Raw genomic sequence first — 20,813 nt, 5'->3', positions numbered from 1 at the left:
CATGATCATGATTTTTCCTCTTATTCTAGTAATATGATGAATTAAACAGATGTGATTTTTGAATATTAAACCAATTTGCATTGCTGGGGTAAATCACTATTGGTCATGTTTTATGACCCCTTTTCTGTATTACTAGATTCGTTTTGCCTATAATTTGTTGAGGATTTTTGTGTCTGTTCATGAGGCATATTTTTCTTATTTATTTATTTATTAAAGATTTATTTCTCTCCCCTTTTTCCCCCCTCCACCCCCCTGTTGTCTGTTCTCTGTGTCCATTTGCTGCGTGTTCTTTTTCTGCTTCTGGTATTGTCAGTGGCATGGGAGTCTGTGTTTCTTTTTGTTGCGTCATCTTGCGTCAGCTCTCCGTGTGTGCGGCACCATTCTTGGGCAGGCTGAACTTTCTTTCGCGCTGGGCGGCTCCCCTTACGGGTCACACTCCTTGCGCGTGGGGCTCCCTTATGTGGGGGACACCCCTGCGTGGCATGGCACTCCTTGTGCGCATCAGCACTGTGTATGGGCCAGCTCCACACAGGTCAAGGGGGTCTGGGGTTTGAACCACAGACTCCCACGTGGTAGACAGACCCTATCCATTGGGCCAAGTTTGCTTCCCGCATATTTTTCTTTGATTTTTAAAAAATACTTGTCTGGTTTTACTATGATGGTAATTCTGGTTTCATAAAATGGATTTGATATATTTCCTCTTTATTTTCTAGAAGAGTATGTATAAGTTGGGTATTAATTCTTCCCTTTAATGTTTGTAGAATTTACCAGTAAAGCCGTCTGGGCAGTTTTTTTTTGAGGGAGAGTTTTTAATTGTGAATTTAATTTTTATAAAAGATAAGACAGCGCATGTCAATTCTAGAAAGTTGCATGTTTCAGAGGAATTTTTCAGGTTTTTTCTAATTTGTTGAATTTATTGACAGTTTTTCATCGTCCTTTTAATATTTGCTAATTTATTTACTGATCTCTTCTCTGAATCCTGTTGTTTGTAATTTGAGCTTTTCTGTTTCTTGATCTGTTTTTCTAGATATTTAACAATCTTATTAATCTTTTAGAAGAAATACACTTTTTGGGTTTGTTAATTTCTCTATTTGTCTCTTCTAGAGCTTTGGTTTCTTTTCTTACAGTTATTATTTTCTTCTACTTACTTTGGATTTAATTCACTTATATTTTCCTAGCTTTTTATGGTAATTGATTTGAGGTATCTCTTTTTTTTTTTTTTTCCCCTCTTAGGAGAGGTACCAGCATTGAACCTGGGGCTTCATACGTGGGAACCAGGCTCAACCACTGAGCTGTACCCACTCTCCCTTCTTTTTTTATTATAAGCACTTAAAGCGATAAATTCTCTTATTCTATAGAGATTAGAAAGTGTTAAATTATCTGCTTTGAAACTGCTTCCCCAAACTCTTGACAGGTTGTGCATTTGTTTTCATTCAGTCACAAATATATTCTAATATCCTTTTTTATTTCTTTTTTAACATTGTGGTTTTTTAGAATTATGTTTTATCTTTGATTTGGGGGATTTTTTAATGTTTTTGATTACTTCTAATTTAATACTTCTGTGGTTAGAGAATATAATCTATCCAATTTTGGTCTTTTGAAGTCTACTGATAGTATTCAATGGCTCAACAAGTGCATAAGAAAATACTGTCTTCTGTTGTTTTTGGGTATACTGTTCTACAAATGTCAGTTAGATCAGATGTTCTAATATCTGATAATATTATTGAGATATAGTGTGTTCTTCATGGGCATTTTTTTTTCTTTGTATTTTAAAAAAATCAATTACTGAGAAAAGGTTGCTATAATAATGATAGATTTGTCTATTTCTCCCTTTATTTTTGTCAGTTTTTTCTTTATATATTTTAAAGGTGATAATTTAGCCATCATTGGTACTGTAGTTCCTCTGTACGTAATATGTTCTTTATTTCTCAGTCTGTTTCAAATTATTGTTTATCTTTTGTTGTTAGCCGTTTTACTGAGACGTGCCTAGGTGTAGTTTTCTTTATATGTATCCTACTTTGGGATTGTTGAGCTTCTTAGGGTTAGTAAGGTTTATACCAAATTTGTAAACTTTTTCATTTCTAATTTTTTTCCTTTCCTATTTTCTCTTTCCTTTCCTTCTTGTACTCCAGTTGAATGGAATTTAGTCCACTTAATATTGTTCCGCAGATCACTGAAGCCCTGTTCATTTTTTCAATCACATTTCCTCTGTTCTTCAAATTGGATAATTTCTTTTGACCCATATTTCAACTCCTTATCCTTTTTCTTCCCTGCCATCTAAGTCTGCTATTAAAGCCCATTCAGTGAATATTTTCATTTTAGATATTATACTTTTCAGTTTTGGAATTTGGTTCCAAAATTTGGTTCTTTTTAATAGTTTACATTTGTATGCCAATGTTCGTTCATTTTGACCATGCTTTCCTTGAAAATAGCTGGTTTAAAGTAATTTGTCTGCCAATTCCAGTATGGGACTTTTTGGATCCAAATTTGTTGAATATTTCTCTTAGATTATAGATCTCATTTCCTTGTTTCTTTGCATATCTAAGTTTTTCTTGTATATGGGACGTTATGGATGATGTGTTGAAGAGACTGAATTCTGTTATCTTCTTCCAAAGAGCTGTCTTTTGTTCTAGTAAATAGTAATGGAGTTAGATTTGTACTGTAAAATCTGACTCCTTTGCTTTGGGCAACAACTGAAATTGTTCCTCAGTTCCCTTAGCTGTTCAGCAGCCACCTCCTGTCATTCTGTATGGAGTGTTCCCTCTCGAATGTATAATTCAAGGGGCAACAAAGGACATTGGTAGGGTTTATTTTTACAGCCTCAGTTTCATCCCACAGGGCTGAAGGCAACTCTTCAATCCAGTAAGACTGGAGTTTTCTTCTTGAGCTCCAGCTGCCATTTCAACTTCTTTCTCTTGCTCTTTAGGGCCTCAAATAGTTGAGTCTTTATATTTTGTCAATGGTTTATTACTATTGCCTGTAGGAGAGTTCCTCTAAAAAAGTTATTTTGCCACATTTGGTGATAGAACCTTCTCTGATGTACTTGGTAAATTGTTGCATTCTCTCCTTAACGTATAAAAATATTCCTGCGTAGATTTAATATGGTCTGTTCTCTGGATCTTTTTCTGCCTCTAAATGTGTTGCCAAAGGAAAACCTATTATGGGACATCAACACTTTTTAAAATAACATGAAAAGTTTGTATTATAGTATGAATTGAAAACTTAACATTTTTTAATGCCAGGCCTATGCTATGTCCTTTATATACATTGTTTTTATTTAATATTATTAAGTAATTACTGTTTTTGCCCTTCTGTGCAGGTAAAGGAACTGAGTAGAACTAAACTCTAGAGGGTTACCAAGGATAGACAGCTAATAAGTCTGAGATCAGAACTAGGTACAACATCTCTTAGTTTCTTAAGTGTATTAACATTGTCTCTTTGCCAGAATGGTCAAGGAATGTTCTTGCTTAATTTAAAAATATTTTTAAAGTATGGGAGTATATTTATTTACTTATTGGAAGGAGATGGTAGAGAAGGGAATGATTAATACTTATAAAGTGCAATGTGATACCTGATGGAACAAGTTGCAAAGGTGACAAGAGAATTAAGTTAATTGCTCCTTAAACAAGAGATAGAAACCATTTTCCTGCAGGTTGAAAGAAAGGACGTAAGGATTGGTGTGGCTATAACAAAGCTTAAGGTGTAAAGAGAGTAAGGTGTAAAGAGAGTTGATCTCAGTTTTCCTGATGAAATCTGTAAGGATAGACTGAGAATCAATTGGGTGGGCATTGGTATTACTTGGTGGAGAATGGCAGAGGCCGAAATAGCCATTAAAATAAAAGGTAGGGAGAACAAAACAAAGTTAAATAAGAGAGGTCCTTGGGGCTAAGAACTTAACTGAGTTTGGGAGCCATGGGTTTGTAGATGAATCAGTTATGTGGTTTACTCTGCACTCTGCTCTCTGTGGTAAGAGTAAAAAAGACACATATTAGTCTGAGATGGGGATTTAAAGACACAAGTGATGGCAGAACAAAGATACTAAAGAATCATGGGTACTTTTATAGTAGTATAGTTTCTTTATAAATATCTGAGATTAGTTGAGTTGATCTCCTGTTGACAGTCATTTTTCAGTTTGATTCTGAAATGTAAGTTGAAAGTTGTCATTTGAAAAGTAAAGTGTAATGAACCATAGTGAAGAAGTACCAGGGGCAAGATTGTTAGATGGTAGTAAAGCTTGAGACCAGGAGACCCAGGGTGAGTGTCATGATTCTGACATTGATTATCTGGATGATATCCAGGAAATATTTACCTCATTGGCCTCCAGTTAGTTTTTCTATAACACATCTTTCTATCCATCTTCAGAGGTAAATCATGCTCATATTTTGAAAATAAGATGAAAAGTAACGTGATTTGTGCTTTTTATACTGTAAGAATTTTTATGTTCCTATAAGCTTTTATTTTGTTGCAGTTAATATAAAATATATTTAATGTTTCTTAATAGTTCTAACTTTGTATGTGTCCTCTAATAACAATCCATTATTTCATACATCCAGAAGAATGAAACACGTTTCCTTTAGTGTTTATAGACTTCACCAAAGCCATATGGACAGGTGTTTTAATTAAGTCAAAGTTTCCATGAGGCTCCCAGCTGAATAAAATATGCATATGAATATAATATTTGATGGCACTGTTGTTTCCCACCTTTTGCCTAATCTTCTGATAAAGTTGCCCCACAGATTTCATATAGTAGAACAGTGCAAATATGCATAATCATTCTTGGGGAATTACCTATATTCCCAATCACCTATGTAAAGAACCCATACCAGTGCTATTTAGCAACTATTCTTCAAAGCAGGAAGCCTCCCAAAGCAAATGAATTATCTCTGACCCAGCTGGGCAGTGTACCACTTTCTCCTTTTGGTCTCATGACTGCTGGACTGTGAGTAGAATGGAGTAATGGGTTTTCACAGGACGGGGAGGAACAGGAGCACGCCCTCACAACTAACGGATCACGTGAGCGTATCCTTTTGCTGTTACTGACGACTGAAAACTGACTTTATAAGTAGTGGCTCTTTTGGGGGTATATTTGTATTTAACATCAGGAAAAGAAAATGTCTTTTCCATGTCTCTTTTTTTCACATCATAAACTTTATTTTTATAGCATCAAAAGTGTGGGGGATTCCCATATACTCCACCCCTGCTCTGCCCACATTTTCCTCTATTAATAACATCTTACATTAGTGTGGCACCTTTCTTAAAATTGATGAACACATTGAAGCACTGCTACTAGTCTGTAGTTTACATTATGGTTTACACGGTGTACCGTATAGCTTTACAGGTTTTGACAAAATGTATAATGGTCTGTATCCATCATTGCAAATCATGCAGAACAATTCCAATAAAATTCCAATATCCCCAAAATGCCCCATTTTACACCTATGCTTCCCTCCCTCTCCCCTCTGAACCTCTGGTGACCACTATCTTTACATCATGTCTTTAATCAGCTAGGGCTCCTTGAACCCTTATGAATCATAAGGCCTTTTATGTATTCCATCAGTGGAACATTTGAGTCGGGAAGGCAAGGAGTGAGGATCAGCCTGACCACTGATTGCCAGCTCCTGGTAGGGTCCTGCGGGAGCGCCTCATTTCAGACCTTCCCCTGGACAGAAGTGAGAAACCTGTGCAAGCATGTTAAAATAGTATATCTGAAAGCTGAGTGTTTAGAAGTTTGTTGTTCTGTGGAACTGTTAGTTTCATTCATTCAGTCAATCATTTATTAAGCATCACTGTGCCAGATGCTGTTTTAGGTCTTGGGGATACAGACGCTACACGATAGTCTTTGTCTCCATAGAGTCACATTACTAGTGGGGGCAGGCAGATACTCAACAAATGATAAGTATAGCGTAGGAGGGACTGTTATTTATAACAAGGTGGTTCTGGAAGGGTGGTTATGTGAAGGAAAAGACGTGTCTCTCTCTCAGCAGATGCGGCCCTGTGCCTGGTCTTATGTCTTGATGAGTAGAGCAGGGCTAGATTTTAGCTCCACCCCCCTCCAGCTGGTCACTCCTGCAGTGCACAAGCTGCTTCACATAGGAGCCCTGCGTACAGGTGTGTGGTAGAAAGAGTTCTTGGCAGAGAGAACAGCTAGGTCAAAGACCCTGAGTGAGGCAGGATCATGTTTGGAATATTCAAGAAACACAAGGGAGCCCATTGTAGCGGGAGCTAAGTGAACAAGGGGGTTTGAAGCAGGAGAAGAGGTCAGATTTTGAGTTCACCAGGACTTATTAAAGTTACAATAAAATCTTTTCATTCTTCAGTTCTTTATAGTTTCCACAGAACTTTCACGTATGATTTTAGATGATTTCTGTAGCAATCTATTATAAGAAGCTCCAAGGAGTTAAATTACTTAGCTAAGTAATACAATTAGCAGATAAAGGGACTTAGAATTTAACTGAAATCCTTTATTTTCAGCACTGTTTCATTATATTGTACCACCAAGATTAGTTAGTAATTTTAAAGCATAAACCCTTTTTCATTTTTGTTGTTATCACTAATTTCCTCACAGAGCTCTATTGCTGTAAGAACAGACCTTTCTGAACTCAATGTTGTGATTTGAAGCATCAGTTTCAGTTTATTATTCTCCATTTCTAGAGTTAACTTTATTTAAAAAATTCTCTATTGATGTCATAGATTTTTTTCGTAAAACCATTAATATGCGTTTTCTCATTTTAATGAGTCTTTAAAATGTTATCTTTTCTATCACAACACATTTGAGGAATGTGGCATTTTAGCTAACCCAAACCATGAATTTGTAATTGTTAGAAAATTAATAAAAAATACCACAAAGAAGTCACTTCTTTGGCTAAAAGAATTTTTGCGTATTAATCAGTGTGTTCTTGTGAATTTCTTTCAGCTGGAAATGGAAAAGCTTCAGCTACAAGCCCTTGAGCAGGAGCACAAGAAGCTGGCCACCCGCCTCGAGGAGGAACGTGGCAAGAACAAGCACGTGGTCCTGATGCTTGTAAAGGAGTGTAAACAGCTCTCTGGGAAAGTCATAGAGGAAGCCCAGAAGTTAGAAGAAGTAATGACCAAACTGGAGGAGGAAAAGAAAAAGACAAATGAACTGGAAGAGGAACTCTCTGCGGAGAAACGAAGAAGCACAGAAATGGAAGCTCAGCTGGAGAAACAGCTCTCTGAGTTCGATATCGAAAGGGAGCAGCTTCGTGCTAAGCTGAACCGAGAGGAAGCACACACCACTGACCTCAAAGAGGAGATAGACAAGATGAAGAAAATGATTGAGCAGCTGAAGCGGGGAAATGACAGCAAACCAAGCCTCTCTCTCCCCCGGAAGACAAAAGATAGGCGTTTGGTGTCCATATCTGTGGGAACAGAAGGACCTGTGACAAGGTCTGTTGCTTGCCAGACAGACCTGGTGATAGAAAGCACTGACCACGTGAAGAAGTTGCCTTTGACTGTACCTGTAAAGCCTTCAACAGGAAGCCCCCTCGTTTCCGCACCTGCAAAAGGGAATGTGTGCCCCAGTGTCCCATTGCTCAGACCAGGTATTGACAGGCAGGCTTCCCATGGTGACTTGATTGTCTCCTCTGTACCCGCTGTCCCACCTCCAAATGCAAACAGAATTGAGGAAAATGGACCTAGTATTGGCTCAACACCAGATTTAGCAAGTAGCACACCCCCTCTTCCCAGTAATGCTGCCCCTCCCACCGGTCAAACATCAGGCATAGCTTCCCAGAACTACTCACAAGCTTCCTCTATGCACAGTTTACATTCACCATGTGCCAATGCATCTTTGCATCCAGGTCCAAACCCGCGAATCCAAGCAGCTAGATTTAGATTTCAGGGCAATGCTAATGACCAAGACCAAAATGGAAACACTACTCAAAGTCCTCCATCAAGGGATGTTTCCCCTACAAGCCGTGACAACCTAGTGGCCAAACAGCTGGCTCGGAATACTGTGACCCAAGCGCTGTCAAGATTTACGAGCCCTCAAGCGAGTGCTTCCCCGAGGCCTGGAGCTCCCCCCACAGGGGACATTGGCACCCACCCTGCAGTCAGTCGGACCAGTTTAAAGACACCTGGTTTAGCACGAGTTGACCGAGGAAATCCTCCTCCTATCCCTCCAAAAAAGCCAGGGCTCTCCCAAGCTCCTTCTCCACCACACCCCCAGCTCAAGGCTATTATGGATAGCAGCAGGGCCTCCAATGCAGGGGCCAAAGTTGATAACAAAACTGTAGCTTCACCTCCTGCCAGTTTGCCACAAGGGAACAGGGTAATAAATGAGGAGAACCTTCCTAAGTCTTCCTCCCCTCAGCTGCCACCAAAACCATCCATAGATTTAACTGTGGCACCTGCAGGCTGTGCCGTTTCAGCCCTGGCCACGTCTCAGGTGGGTGCCCGGCCTGCTGAAACCCCTGGACCGACCCAACCTGCATGTTCAGACAGCTCCCTTGTCATTCCCACCACCATTGCCTTTCGCTCTTCCATAAACCCTGTTAGTGCTTCAGCCTCTAGACCAGGCGCCTCAGACAGCCTCCTGGTAACAGCATCAGGTAAAGGGATTGAAATATTATACCCTGTTCTGAGAATGTGGCTTGTCCTCTCACTTGCCTTAATTTCCTTCACATTGCCTTGAAATCTTTTCTTAATTTGATACTTTATCCCTATTCATTCCTCTCTTTTTCCTTTTTTTTTTTTTTTTTTTTTCCTATTTTTCTGTAAAGGTTCCAGGGGTATGGTGATTCATCTTGCTATATGAATTGTGGTTTTGTTATGCTAAGTGCTTTCTTCTTTTAAAACAACCTGAAGATAGTGGTTTGGAACACATGGAGCCCATAAATTTAGATAGCCTAAAACATTTCCATAGGAGGAAAGAGTATTCCTCCTTATTAAACATTTATCTCACAAGATTTCCATATCACTGGGTCATTCTGGATAGCATGCATGTTCAGCTCTATCCCTTCTGAGATGACACTTAAGAAGTCCTTTCAACTCATTATTAACTCTGGAATATCACATAGATTAGGTTTGTTCTGCAATTATTATTCTAAATTTTAATATCAATTTGGAGTTAAGGTTTTTTTAAATTTCAGAAATGGAGTGTGCATATTTATAAATCTCTTAAGTTCCGTTTATTTCAACAGCCATTTACCCTATTTAGAACTGTCGTCTTCCAACACATGAGCACAGATGGGCTATATTAGAGAAGTTTTCCATTTCAGAGGTGGTTTATAGAGCCAATGAATCCGAGACTCTTGAACAAAGAAGCCAATAAAGAGCTGGAATTTTCCCTCTTTCACAGTGCTGGAGAACCATTGCTTTTATTTACATGACTGGATTAGTTCTACACTGAGCAAATGTGACTCTAAATGTTTCAGTGCCAAAGTTCTTTATGAGCTTTGAATGAATCTATCCTACCACAGATCATAGTGGTTTATAGAGATCATTAATTCTAGTGGGAGGGAATTTTAAAAATTAAAAAGGTTTGAGTAGTGTTAAATTTGGAACCTGGGCAGGGGGGTGTAGGAATGAGCAAAAGACAGGTAGCACTATGTTTTCTAATTATGAGGTAATGAGCACAGTACATCAGGGCTTAAAATTAATTTTAGGTGTCTCCCTGAAATTGAGATCTTTGAGAGGCTAGATTCATATTTTGAAAGTCAACATTGGGAAGTGGAAATTGCAGAGACTTTGAAATCAGTCAGATCTGTGTTGGAGTCTAGGCTGTGCCTCTTAGATCTCTGGGGTCTTTGGTCACTTTCTTAGACCCTTAATATGGATGCTACTCATGGAAGAGGCTGTATGGAGGATTAAATACAATTACACATGCATAGAGCCTGGTATTGAGCCTAGAACAGCAAAAGTAATCAATAAATAGAGGTGATATTAGTCCTTCCATGTTTGCTTGAGCATTTTTGGAATTTTGCTTCAGAATTGACTTCAATGTATTATTTTGTGATGTCTTTACAGACATTCAGCATTCTACTTTTGACCCAAAATGGTATTACTGAGCTAAACAGGCTTTCTCATGGCCCAAGAGGAAGTTTGACTCATTCCCAAAAATCAAATCCACCCTGAAGAAGGAATTTTTGCCACCATTAAGGAGAAGCTAAGAATGTGCTGTGAGGTCTTAAAGCAGTTATAAAACAAAAGTTCTAAAAATGTATGGTGCAGTGCTGTTGATATAAATGCCCAGACTATAAAACAGATAACACTCCTCAATATATATAAATTCTGCCAGCTTTTTGAAATACAAAGCCATTCTTGGCTCTGATACCTTAACCCTTTGCCACTTGTTCCCTTGGTCATTACTGTGCACCAGGGTCCAGCCGCAAATGCCCTTTAGCTTCAGGTTCCATGACTGAGGAACAGGATTTTAAGTTTGTATGCAGGATTTTAAGTTAACCTTTAAAAGAGAAAGAATTCGTAGTCCATATATTCACCAGAATGATCTTTGTGGGAAACAGTGGGATTTTGGATGAAGGGGCCATAACCCCTCTGAAAAATCCCTTTACTTGTAACCTAGGAGCAAAAGAGTATAGACAGTGGGACTAGAGAAATAACAGCCACTGAGGATAAACAAGGCTGATTCCTCATTTTCTGTTTTCTGATTTTGCAGTTTGACCAAAATACTCTCACGACTTGTAGAATTACCTTTTATAGATAACAGATTTCTATGCCCCTTGAATATAAGATGTGGCTTATTAGAAGAGAAAGGTAATGGAGGTCGGTCATTCAGCAAGTGTTTGCTGAGTATCTAGTTTGTTCAGAGTGTGGAAACATTAACATAGTGGGGGAGTATAACTCAACCCGGGGCATGGGAGAGCCTGAACTTGGCAAATGAAATAGAGGATTTCAACTCTGTTTTCCATTTAGATTGTCCTTATTTTTGCTGCCATACCCATTGCAACTAGGAAGCGACAGAGCCCCCCACCCCCCATCCTGTGTCAGAATGTGCCTGTGCCTGAGTGACCTTGTGCTTGTCCAGGTTATAAGCCCAAAGACTGGCATTAACCTTCTTAACGAATGCTACTGTGGTTGGTAAGAGTGGGCCTTGAGGAAAGCACATCCACCAAATACTGGGTATTATGTTGCCTGCAACTTCCATGATGAAAAGAGCACTGGACAGAGAGTAAGGAGGCAGATGTAGTGTCTCCCCTAGAGAACAATCTCCCTGAGCCATTAGCTTTCCCATTTAAAAATGAAAACATTAAGCTCCACCAAAAAAGTTCCAAACCAGAATGATTTATTTAACTTGTCTGATGAATCTTTCAAACAGTGCTTTCACTACTTCTCCCTCCTTGGAAAGCTACTTGATCTTATGATCCTTCAGTGCTCTTCAGACTCTAAAGTCCAGCGTTTCCAAAAAAATCAACGTATCTATGGTCAACAACTATGATTAAGTTATAGCATCTAGGAGAATTGGGATGAAAGCAGGGGCCATTTCAATGAATTGTGTTGTATGTTACTTTAAATTTATTCGCAGTTTTTAGGCTTCAAAATGTTAAATTTTTAAAGAACATATTACATTCAAAACAAATTAGAATTTCTTTTTCCTCTTGGGATTGCCAAATGAACACATATCACTTATATGAACAGAAGCCTAAACTAGTAATCACTCCAGGCAACTGAGTTTCCATACCCTTGGAAATGTTTTTCTGGTTTTTAAAAAATTATTATTTGATGCGTTTCATTTATTTTTGTTCAGACTTTTTTCCTAAGTTAAACATATTTTGAAAAATTTTTCTCCATGTCTGATTAGCTTAAAGGCTAAATCAGACAACGAGATAGATCAGGGCTGTGACATTAACCTTTTCCACACTCTGAAGCTGATGCCAGAAGCTGTTCTCAACAACTCTTCCCTTCGTCATCGCATGTTCTGACTGTCCCTTTCATCATCGCATGTTGTGCAGGATGCTCATCTTTACTAATGTTTGCCTGTGACACTGCAAAGCCGAGGGGTCTTTTCTAACTTCATTTTAAGTGTTAGCTGTATGAATATAGGTCTGTTCTGTCACTACTTAGTAACCATTTACTAGTGAACTAAGTACTATCATTTTTATCATTGTTGGGAATTTTAGATGAAACAAAGTCTTGTGGTGAAGTTTTCTTTTCCCTTAAACTTGTGCTAGAAAAAATTGGAAATGATTGTGGTGATATAAAATTTATTTCAAGTTTAAGTATAAATTTTTAAAGCATTGTTTTATTAAAGATTTTAAAAATAGATACAGACCTCTGAGAAAAGGACATTGATACTCTTCTGTAGTTATGTGTAACAGAACTATAAGGCTGTTCAGTGGTCTAAATATTAACAAATTTTTGGAATAAAATATATTCTCAGATACCTTAACATTAAAAATAGGGTTTCCCAGGATGTTATATGTATATATTTGAATTATTCCATAAAAGGCAGTAGAAAAATATATTTAAATTGTACCAAAAAGGCTTAGCTCAGAGTTGTGAAAAAGAGGAAAAGGAAAACAAACCCCAAAAGAATAGCAAACTAATATAAACCTGTGGATATTTTTAAAAGAATATCAATGACCAAAAACGCTTGGGTGAGAGCTAAAGAGAGAGGGAGAGGAAGAGCAACAGAGAGACCTGGAGGGGGTTCCATGTTCCCCAGCGGGCTGTGGTTCAGTGTCTTCATTTGCCTTTGTGTTTGCTTTGCCACCTAAGTTTCATGCCTTGGTGTTTGTAGCTTCTCTGTTTATCATCCATTTCTAATGAGTACTGATTTAATTTTTGTGGGCTTGTTTTTTTTGTTTGTTTTTAAGAATATACAAAAGGTAAAATGTACCAAAGAGGATCCTTCTTGTAAGTATGAAGTAAAAAATACTATTTTTGGAAGAAGAGCTAATGAATCTCAATGGGAAAATATCATAAAGTTTAGATGAATATTTTATTTTTATGAGCATTTGAATTTCATATACCATTGCAGTCTAATAGGGTAAAAATAATAAATTATTCAGGGACCTAAAGACGTGATTATGAAGATCTAGTATCCAGGTTTTAATATGCGGTAGAGTTTCATTTGTTTAACTGTTTTAATTTGTTTTGCTTTTTTTTTTTCTTTTTGACTCATCTTAAAAATACTGAGGAAGTCCTTTGATGTTTACCCTTTATAATATTAAGGCAAGAATTTAAGATTCAGCATAAGAATTGAGTATTGCATACATGTTAATTTACTACCCACATAATTAGACTATTATACTGAATACCAAAGTGCAGGGAATAGAAAACATCTATTATATCTTGTTATAGGGCATGTTACCAGCCATATATAGACAGTCCACCCTGTGGGTGTACACATATGCATCTTTTCCTGGATATATTTGTGACTCCAAAAGGAAAAAAGTTAAATGCCTTATTTTGAAAGTTAGCTGTATTGAAGCCTTACCAGATATCGCATTGAATAAACATTTTTACTTTACTGTTTTTACAGCCTTTTGATCAAGGAAGAATTCAGAAAATTTTCCATGCTATATGCAGCCGACTTCACACACTTAACAGATTCTCTTCTAAAGCTGCTAAATACTGATGAGAATTATCTAACTATGATAACTCTTAAGATTTTTTGTTAAAACTTCATGGTAGAGTGTCCTGTTTTGTTGACTGATTAAAAGTTTCTGTTACACGTTTTGTAAAGATGGCCAGATGATACAGTTTTCCAAGTTGTTTATTCAGTAATCTTGCTGGTATGGTCTAGCTCCAATTACATGTGCTGTGGTTTCTGTCACCTCTTGATACTGAATGGTAGTTGGTCCCTATTATTTTGTTCTCAAATATGGGATTTCAAGGAATATAGATTCCTTGACAGTATTTGGTCTGCTTTGGTGATTTATATAAAATTTATAATTAAGTACTTTGGAAACATTGTTGAGAAAGGAAAATCTCTTTCTTACAATTATTTTCTACAATTTCTTACAATTATTTCTTACAGTACCTAAAAATACCAGTTTGCTTGTTTCAGATTGATATTGAAATTGAGCAAACCTGCACATAATTTTAAAATTGAAGTTGTTTTGAAATCCTGCAAAGAAATTTGAACTTCTAAAATGTGACAGCCATCATTAGACAGCCTTTTTAGGTTCCTAAAATCAGTTACCTCCTTACCACTTATCCATGTAAGACTGACAACTAAAAATAATTTTGTTACCATGTGTGTTAATTTAGTTAGCAGCAGGTATAAGATCTGAAATAACAGTACAGACTTGTGCTAAGTAAATATTAACAGATTGATAATGTTAGAAACCACCTAATCCTCTGGGGATTCATGATCTGTGTGTTTGCATGTGTGTATGTGTGTGTAACTCAGAGAGGAGTAGGTAATATCTGTCTCCTTTCCTTGCTCCCACTCTCTAACCGAGGTTACTTTAACCCACAGGCTGGTCACCCTCCCTAACCCCTTTGCTAATGAGTGGTGGTCCTGCCCCCCTGGCTGGCAGGCCCACCCTTCTTCAGCAAGCTGCTGCCCAGGGAAATGTCACTTTATTGTCAATGCTGCTTAATGAAGAAGGACTGGACATTAATTACTCCTGTGAAGATGGCCATTCTGCCTTGTATTCTGCTGCTAAGAATGGACATACAGGTAAAGATGGTGATATCTTATCTCATGCTACATACCTGCAAAAGAGAGTCAAACGTAGTCAAAAGCATTTGTAACCATTGTTAGGAGCAAAAGGTTTATTTCCATTTCACTTTTCTCCTACTGGTAATAGTGGACGATATTTTTCCTTGAGATTTAAATTATTTTGTTTAGAAAAGTTTAAAATCCAAATTGTTTGGTTCCTTAATAATACAAAAACTTTCTTCCAGCTAGTAAAAAGTAAACTTTGCTTTATATACAATGGTATATTGTGGATGTAGAAATTTTGGCTCTTATAATTCCTAAAGCACATTTTAGAATAAATGCCTCCATCTGTGATCACTTTGGTCAGAAAGAAATAGCCTTAATTTGTCCGTTAGAGATGTGTGTTAAAGTCAAATCTTTAGGACTTTTATGGACTGCAATTAGGTGAAGTTTTATTATTAATAGTTAGAAAAAGTCATGGGTCTGAAATTGTTCTGTAGTTGACACAATTTATAGTTATTTAAATATTTTTAGAGAACTAAGATGTATAACTTTAAGTGACATATTGATGAAATCTGGGAATTATTCTTGTTCTTTAAAGCGCAGATCCCATAGTCAAATATATTGAAACATGTTAGTATGAAAAAAGACATGATTTCACTACAAATGCAAAATCAAAGAGTGTTACTTATGTGAGGCCTATCCTTGTAGAGTCCTTTGGTTAAGTGGCTTCCTTGGAAGTTTTCAGAGCTTCACTGTGTTAGAGTGGACTAAATAGAAGATTCTAATGAGCTAAGAAGATAGCTCATTATTTTTAAAGTACTTCGGGATTCTCTGTTACTTCAAAATCACCGTGCGCATTTTCCTTAATTTAGTAAATTTAAATCTAGTGAATAAGATATGAGGAACATAGATATCTAGGTGATATTTATGCCTGAATTTGGTGATTTACTGTGAGCTTTCCTTTATCCTTTATGTATGGAGTTAAGTATAGGACGACTACCACCCAAGAACATTTTAAAGATTAAAATTAAAGCTTATAAAGTAAATGTTTAATTATATAAGTACAAAGAATGGTATTTCAATTTGGTAAATAGATTTGGCCCTTAATCCAAAAACATTGTTTTCTGGGACAGGCTGTTGGAAAAACCTGGTAAAGCATTTTCTGAAGCATGACATTCCTTTTACTCAACAGCAACTCTTCCCAAAGCATCAAGAAAAAAAGAAAATCATGACTTAGTTGGTGAATTTGGGGTATTAAGATCTTTGGGAAGAGATTATCTTTCCCTGTAAAATAGTCTGGGGAGCCTCACATCCACCGTGATAGAACTGTCAGATCATCTATGCAGGGGAGAGTTCCTGTGAGTTTAGCATCTATCTACAGCTTGTATAGAATTTGGTTTGTCATAACTATAAACTGAGAATTAAAATAGTTTTCTATTAAAATCCGTAGACTGTGTGAGATTGCTGCTGAATGCAAAAGCCCAAATTGATGCTGCTGATAAAAATGGCTTCACACCCTTGTGTGCTGCAGCTGCTCAGGGACATTTCGAGTAAGTGATCTTTTAATTCATTTTTTTTTCCCTATGAAAAGAACTTCTTTTTATAATTTTGCACACATATAATGTGTAAATTCATGCTTAAAATCCGTTGGCAGATGTAAAGGTAGAAGCAAGCCAAGTGTCCATCAACAGATGAATGGATAAATAAAATGTGGCATGTACATACAATGGAATATTGATCATAAAAGGAATGAAGTTCTGACACATGCAGTAACATGGATGAACCTTGAAGACATGTTGAATGAAATAAGACACAAAAGGATAAATGTTATATGATCTTGCTTATATGAAATACCCAGAGTCTGCAAATTCATAGAGACAGAAAGTAGATCAGAAGTTACCAGTAGCTGCAGGTGGAATGGGAGGACCAGGGAGAAGGGAGAGTTGTTGTGTAATGGGTGCAGAGTTTCTGTTTGAGCTGATGAAAAACTTACGGTAGTGGCTGGTAGTGATGGTAGCACAATTTTGTTAATGTAATTAATATCACTGAATTGTCTACTCGAAAGTGGTTAAGATGGGAAATTTTATGTTATAAACATGTTACCACAATAGAAATTTGTAAAAAATCCATTGGCAAATAAATTCACTAAACATAATTGAGGATTTATTTTTTTTTAATTAATTAATTTTTTTAATTGATTTTGTAAAAATATTACATTAAAAAAACAATATGAGGTCCCATTCAACCCCACCACCCCCACCCCACCACTCCCACCCCCAGCAACACTCACTCCCATCATCATGATTCATCCATTGCATTTGGTAAGTACATCTCTGGGCATCTCTGCACCTCATGGTCAATGGTCCACATCATGGCCCATACTCTCCCACATTCCATCCAGTGGGCCCTGGGAGGATTTACAATGTCCGGTGATTGCCCCTGCAGCACCATCCAGGGCAACTCTAAGTCCCAAAGGCGCCTCCACATCTCATCTCTTCCTGCCATTCCCCATACCCATATCAGCCACCATGTCCACTCTTCCCACTCCACTCCAATGCCACCTTTTCTCTGTGGACCTTGGACTGGTTATGTCCGTGGCATCTCTATGTCAAGAGGAGGCTCAGATTCCACATGGATACTGGATGCAATCCTCCTGCTTTCAGTTGTAGGCACTCTAGGCTCCATGGTATGGTGGTTGTCCTTCTTCAACTCCATCTTAGCTGAGTGAGGTGAGTCCAGTAAATCAGATTGTAGGAGCTGAAGTCTGTTGAGGCTCAGTTAAATAGTTGCATAGAGGGAAGTGAAGAGAAATTTTTGGTGTCCAGACCTCATGCGAATGAACTTGCTTCTTAAAAAGGTAATCCCTTTGTAATTTAACATCGTATGGGAAACAGATGTGGCTCAAGTGATAGCGCTTCCACCTACCATATGGGAGGACCTGGGTTGGATCCCTGGGGCCTCCTGGTGAAAAAGAGGAAGAGAAAGCATGCCCGCACCACAAGCCAGTGCCCGCATGAGTGCCCGCATGGTTAGCCAATGCCCTGCACAAGTGAGTCATGCAGCAAGATGATGATGCATCAAAAGAGAGATGAGGGGAGTGTCAAGGTGAAGCGCAGCAAAAACAGGAGCTGAGGTGGCGCATTTGACAGGGAAACACTCTCCCAATGAGAGGTCTCCAGGATCGAATCCTGGTGAATCCTAGAGGAGAGAGAATAAGAGAAGAAAACATAGACAGCAAAAAATAGCAAGGCAGGAGGAGGGGAAAGGGAAAAAGTAAATAAATATTTTTTTTAAAAACCATCATACGTAACAAGGATTGTAAAAGGTTTTTCCCCACCATTTTCCACCATCACAACCCCAAAAAATGTTTTTTACTTAGACCAGCATTAAAAATAAGCATATAATTGTATTATTTTATAATAAATCTTAACTTCCTAGTGGCAGTCTGCTCCATATTACATCCCAGTTGTTTTACCATTTTCAAAAATGGAATAGGAATTTAACATACTAAAAGTAGTAAAAGCATAAAACTGGAACCTATTAATATATACATAGCTTTAGCAGTTATTTCTTCAGTAGCATAATAAATCCATCGAATACATGCATGAACTTTTGAATTAAGACCTGTATTTTAATAATAAAATATAGCCATGCTGCTTTCTTTCCATTTGCTGGAAAGGTGGGCTGTGGGGAATGCAGTTTTTATTTCACCTTTTCATCTAACTAACCTGATATAAACCTTCTTTACCAAATTACAGAACTCTTAAAATACAAATTTTAAGGATCACATTAATGTTATTCATCATAAGTATAAAACTTTTAAGGATTCAAAAGGCCTCCTTTAAGTATGCATTATTTATTTTTTCTGCATGTCTTACATACCTCATCACAATGAGTTTATTAAATAATGATTTTGCCATTACTTTCTGGACATAATCCTGAGACTTCCAAAAAGGGATTTCTTGGCTATGCTTTTTCCTGTCACCTGGCAATCTGTGGTGTCACTTGCTTGGATAGCATACCAGTCTTGGGAATGGAGGCATGGGGAGCTTTGCTAAAAAGGAAAAACCCTGGGGAAATCCAGGGGATCAATTAATTAAAATGTGTATGATATACACATTTATCAATATGTAGCTTATCTTTAAATAAATATGTCAATAAAACAAAAATAAATAATAAAATCATATTTTAAGATAACCAGTTAAGATGGCAGTGGAGTAAAGAGCTGCTAGAGTCAGCTCCTGCTACAGGACAGTTAGTAAACACCCAGAGCTATCTGGAGCTAGCTGAAGCACCTGTTTGGGGGTTTCAGGAGACCAGAAGAGGATCCTGCAACATCCTTGAAGGAATGGAAGGAGACTGCCCATGCGCCGAGAAGATTTGTAAGTAGAGCACTCCATGCCACTGAGGCCAGTGCCTATCTTCCATTGGAGACACAAGACACCTCAGAGGTGTTCCGTACCTGGAATTGAAAGGTCCACTTCCCCAAAATGGGAGGAAGTAACGTTTGGGCACCAACTTCAGCTCCTGATGAGTAAATTCAGTGGGCTAAACTATAATCCTGAAGTTTGAGCCTGTCCAAGTCAGAAAGAGGCCAGTAGAAGCCATCTTAACTCCACACCTGGCACGAGAGAAGGCGGGGCTGACTGAAAATCCCAGTGCTGATGGGGACCGGCATCTTTCCATCCAGATCAGATTGCAGGTCTAGTTTAAGCCCCAACCCCACCTGCAGCAGGGAGGAGACTGGGAGGACCTGCACCACCCTCTCCAGGAAATTATCAGCCAAGCCACGGAGGCCAGTAATTGTCCTACTTTGGCAGCACAAGCTGCCCCAGGAGCTATTCTGTGGCTGGAACTGGAAACTCCATTTCCCAAAAACAAGGGAGGAGGAGACAGTTGGCCACTGACTTTGGATACTGATTAGTAGACTCGGCTGGCTAAGGTATAAACCTGGAAACTGCTAGGGTGTGAATCTGTTCATGTTTGAAAGAGGCCAGTAGCCGCCATTTTGACTCTGCCCCCAGCCTGAGGGGAAACCAGGACCAAAAATCACAGTGATGGTAGGAACCAGTTTCTTTCACCCAGATCAGCCTGCAACCTTAGCCTAGGCTTCAGCCCCACCTTTGGCAGGGAGGAGGCTGGTAGGCCCTGCACCAGCCTATCCAGCTAACTGCAAGTTCCTTTGGCTGGTACAGTCTGAATAACCAGAAATCTACCAGGGCAAATGTGGTCATCCTGGACCTGTACTTCATTGATTGCTGCCCACACTGCGGTTCCATCCCTGCCCCAGGCAGGGGAGAAAGGGGCATGAAGCTTCATCAGTCTCTCTGGGCAACTACAGTCTAGGCCTGCATGACTTGGACTATTCAACACAGCTGTGACTCTGTCCTACCCCTGGCAAAAGAGAAAGTTGGAAGATATTAGTCCCTGGGGCAATGAGGGCAGCTTAAGCCTTCACAGGTTATAGCACCAACTACATCCCTGACTCCTACTGCACAACCAGTAAGGGACAAAGGGCAGGAAGCCCTAAACCAAAGAACAACATTGCACCCAGAATATTCTAGTAAGCCAGATGCTGAGACACCCACAAAAAATTACAATCCATACCAAGAAACAGGAAGCTATGGCCCAGTTAAAGGAACAAGATAAGCCTCCGAGTGACACAGAGGAGTTGAGACAACTAATCATAGATGTTCAAACAAATCTCCTTAGTAAATGCAATGAGATGGCTAAAGAGATTAAGAATATTAAGAAGACACTGGATGAGCACAAAGAAGAATTTGAAAGCCTACATAGAAAAATAGCAGGTCTTAAGGGAATGAAAGGCATAATAAATGAAATTTTAAAAAGCAGTGGAATCATATAATAGCAGATTTGAGGAGGCAGAAGAAAGGGTTGGTGAGCTTGAAGAAATGGCCTCTGAAAGTGAACATACAAAAGAACAGATGAAGACAAGAATGGAAAAAAATGAAACAAGGTCTCAGGGAACTTAAAGACAGCAAAAGACATACAAACATACATGTCATGGGTGTCCCAGAAGGAGAAGATAGGGGAAAAGGGGCAGAAGGAATATTTGAAGAAATAATGGTAGAAAATCTTCCAGTCCTATTAAAAGACATAGATATCCATGTCCAAGAAGCACTACATACTCTCATCCAAAAAAATCCAAATAGACCAACTCCAAGACACATTCTAATCAGAATGTCAAATGCCAAAGACA

At 38.3% G+C, this 20,813-nt stretch overlaps 1 protein-coding gene across 6 annotated transcripts in view; it reads left to right on the top strand.

The window, feature by feature from the left end:
* The window catches only part of CTTNBP2 (cortactin binding protein 2), a 170,441-nt gene that overhangs the window by 78,455 nt on the left and 71,173 nt on the right, over window positions 1-20,813 (top strand). For 4 of the 6 annotated variants that reach the window (XM_023585995.3, XM_004483241.5, XM_058297262.1 and 1 more), the window contains exons 4-6: window positions 6,914-8,570; window positions 14,405-14,608; window positions 16,044-16,143. In XM_023585995.3, the coding sequence (XP_023441763.2) occupies window positions 6,914-8,570; window positions 14,405-14,608; window positions 16,044-16,143 (1,961 nt within the window). The remainder of the gene's footprint in view (window positions 1-6,913; window positions 8,571-14,404; window positions 14,609-16,043; window positions 16,144-20,813) is intronic. The other 2 variants (XM_012521481.4, XM_058297265.1) reach the window with 1 other exon arrangement.

Source organism: Dasypus novemcinctus, chromosome 5 (genome assembly GCF_030445035.2).
Source record: "Dasypus novemcinctus isolate mDasNov1 chromosome 5, mDasNov1.1.hap2, whole genome shotgun sequence".
Lineage (NCBI taxonomy): Eukaryota > Metazoa > Chordata > Mammalia > Cingulata > Dasypodidae > Dasypus > Dasypus novemcinctus.
The sequence above is the reverse complement of the archived record's forward strand: the minus strand, read 5'-3'. Positions and strand labels throughout refer to the sequence as shown.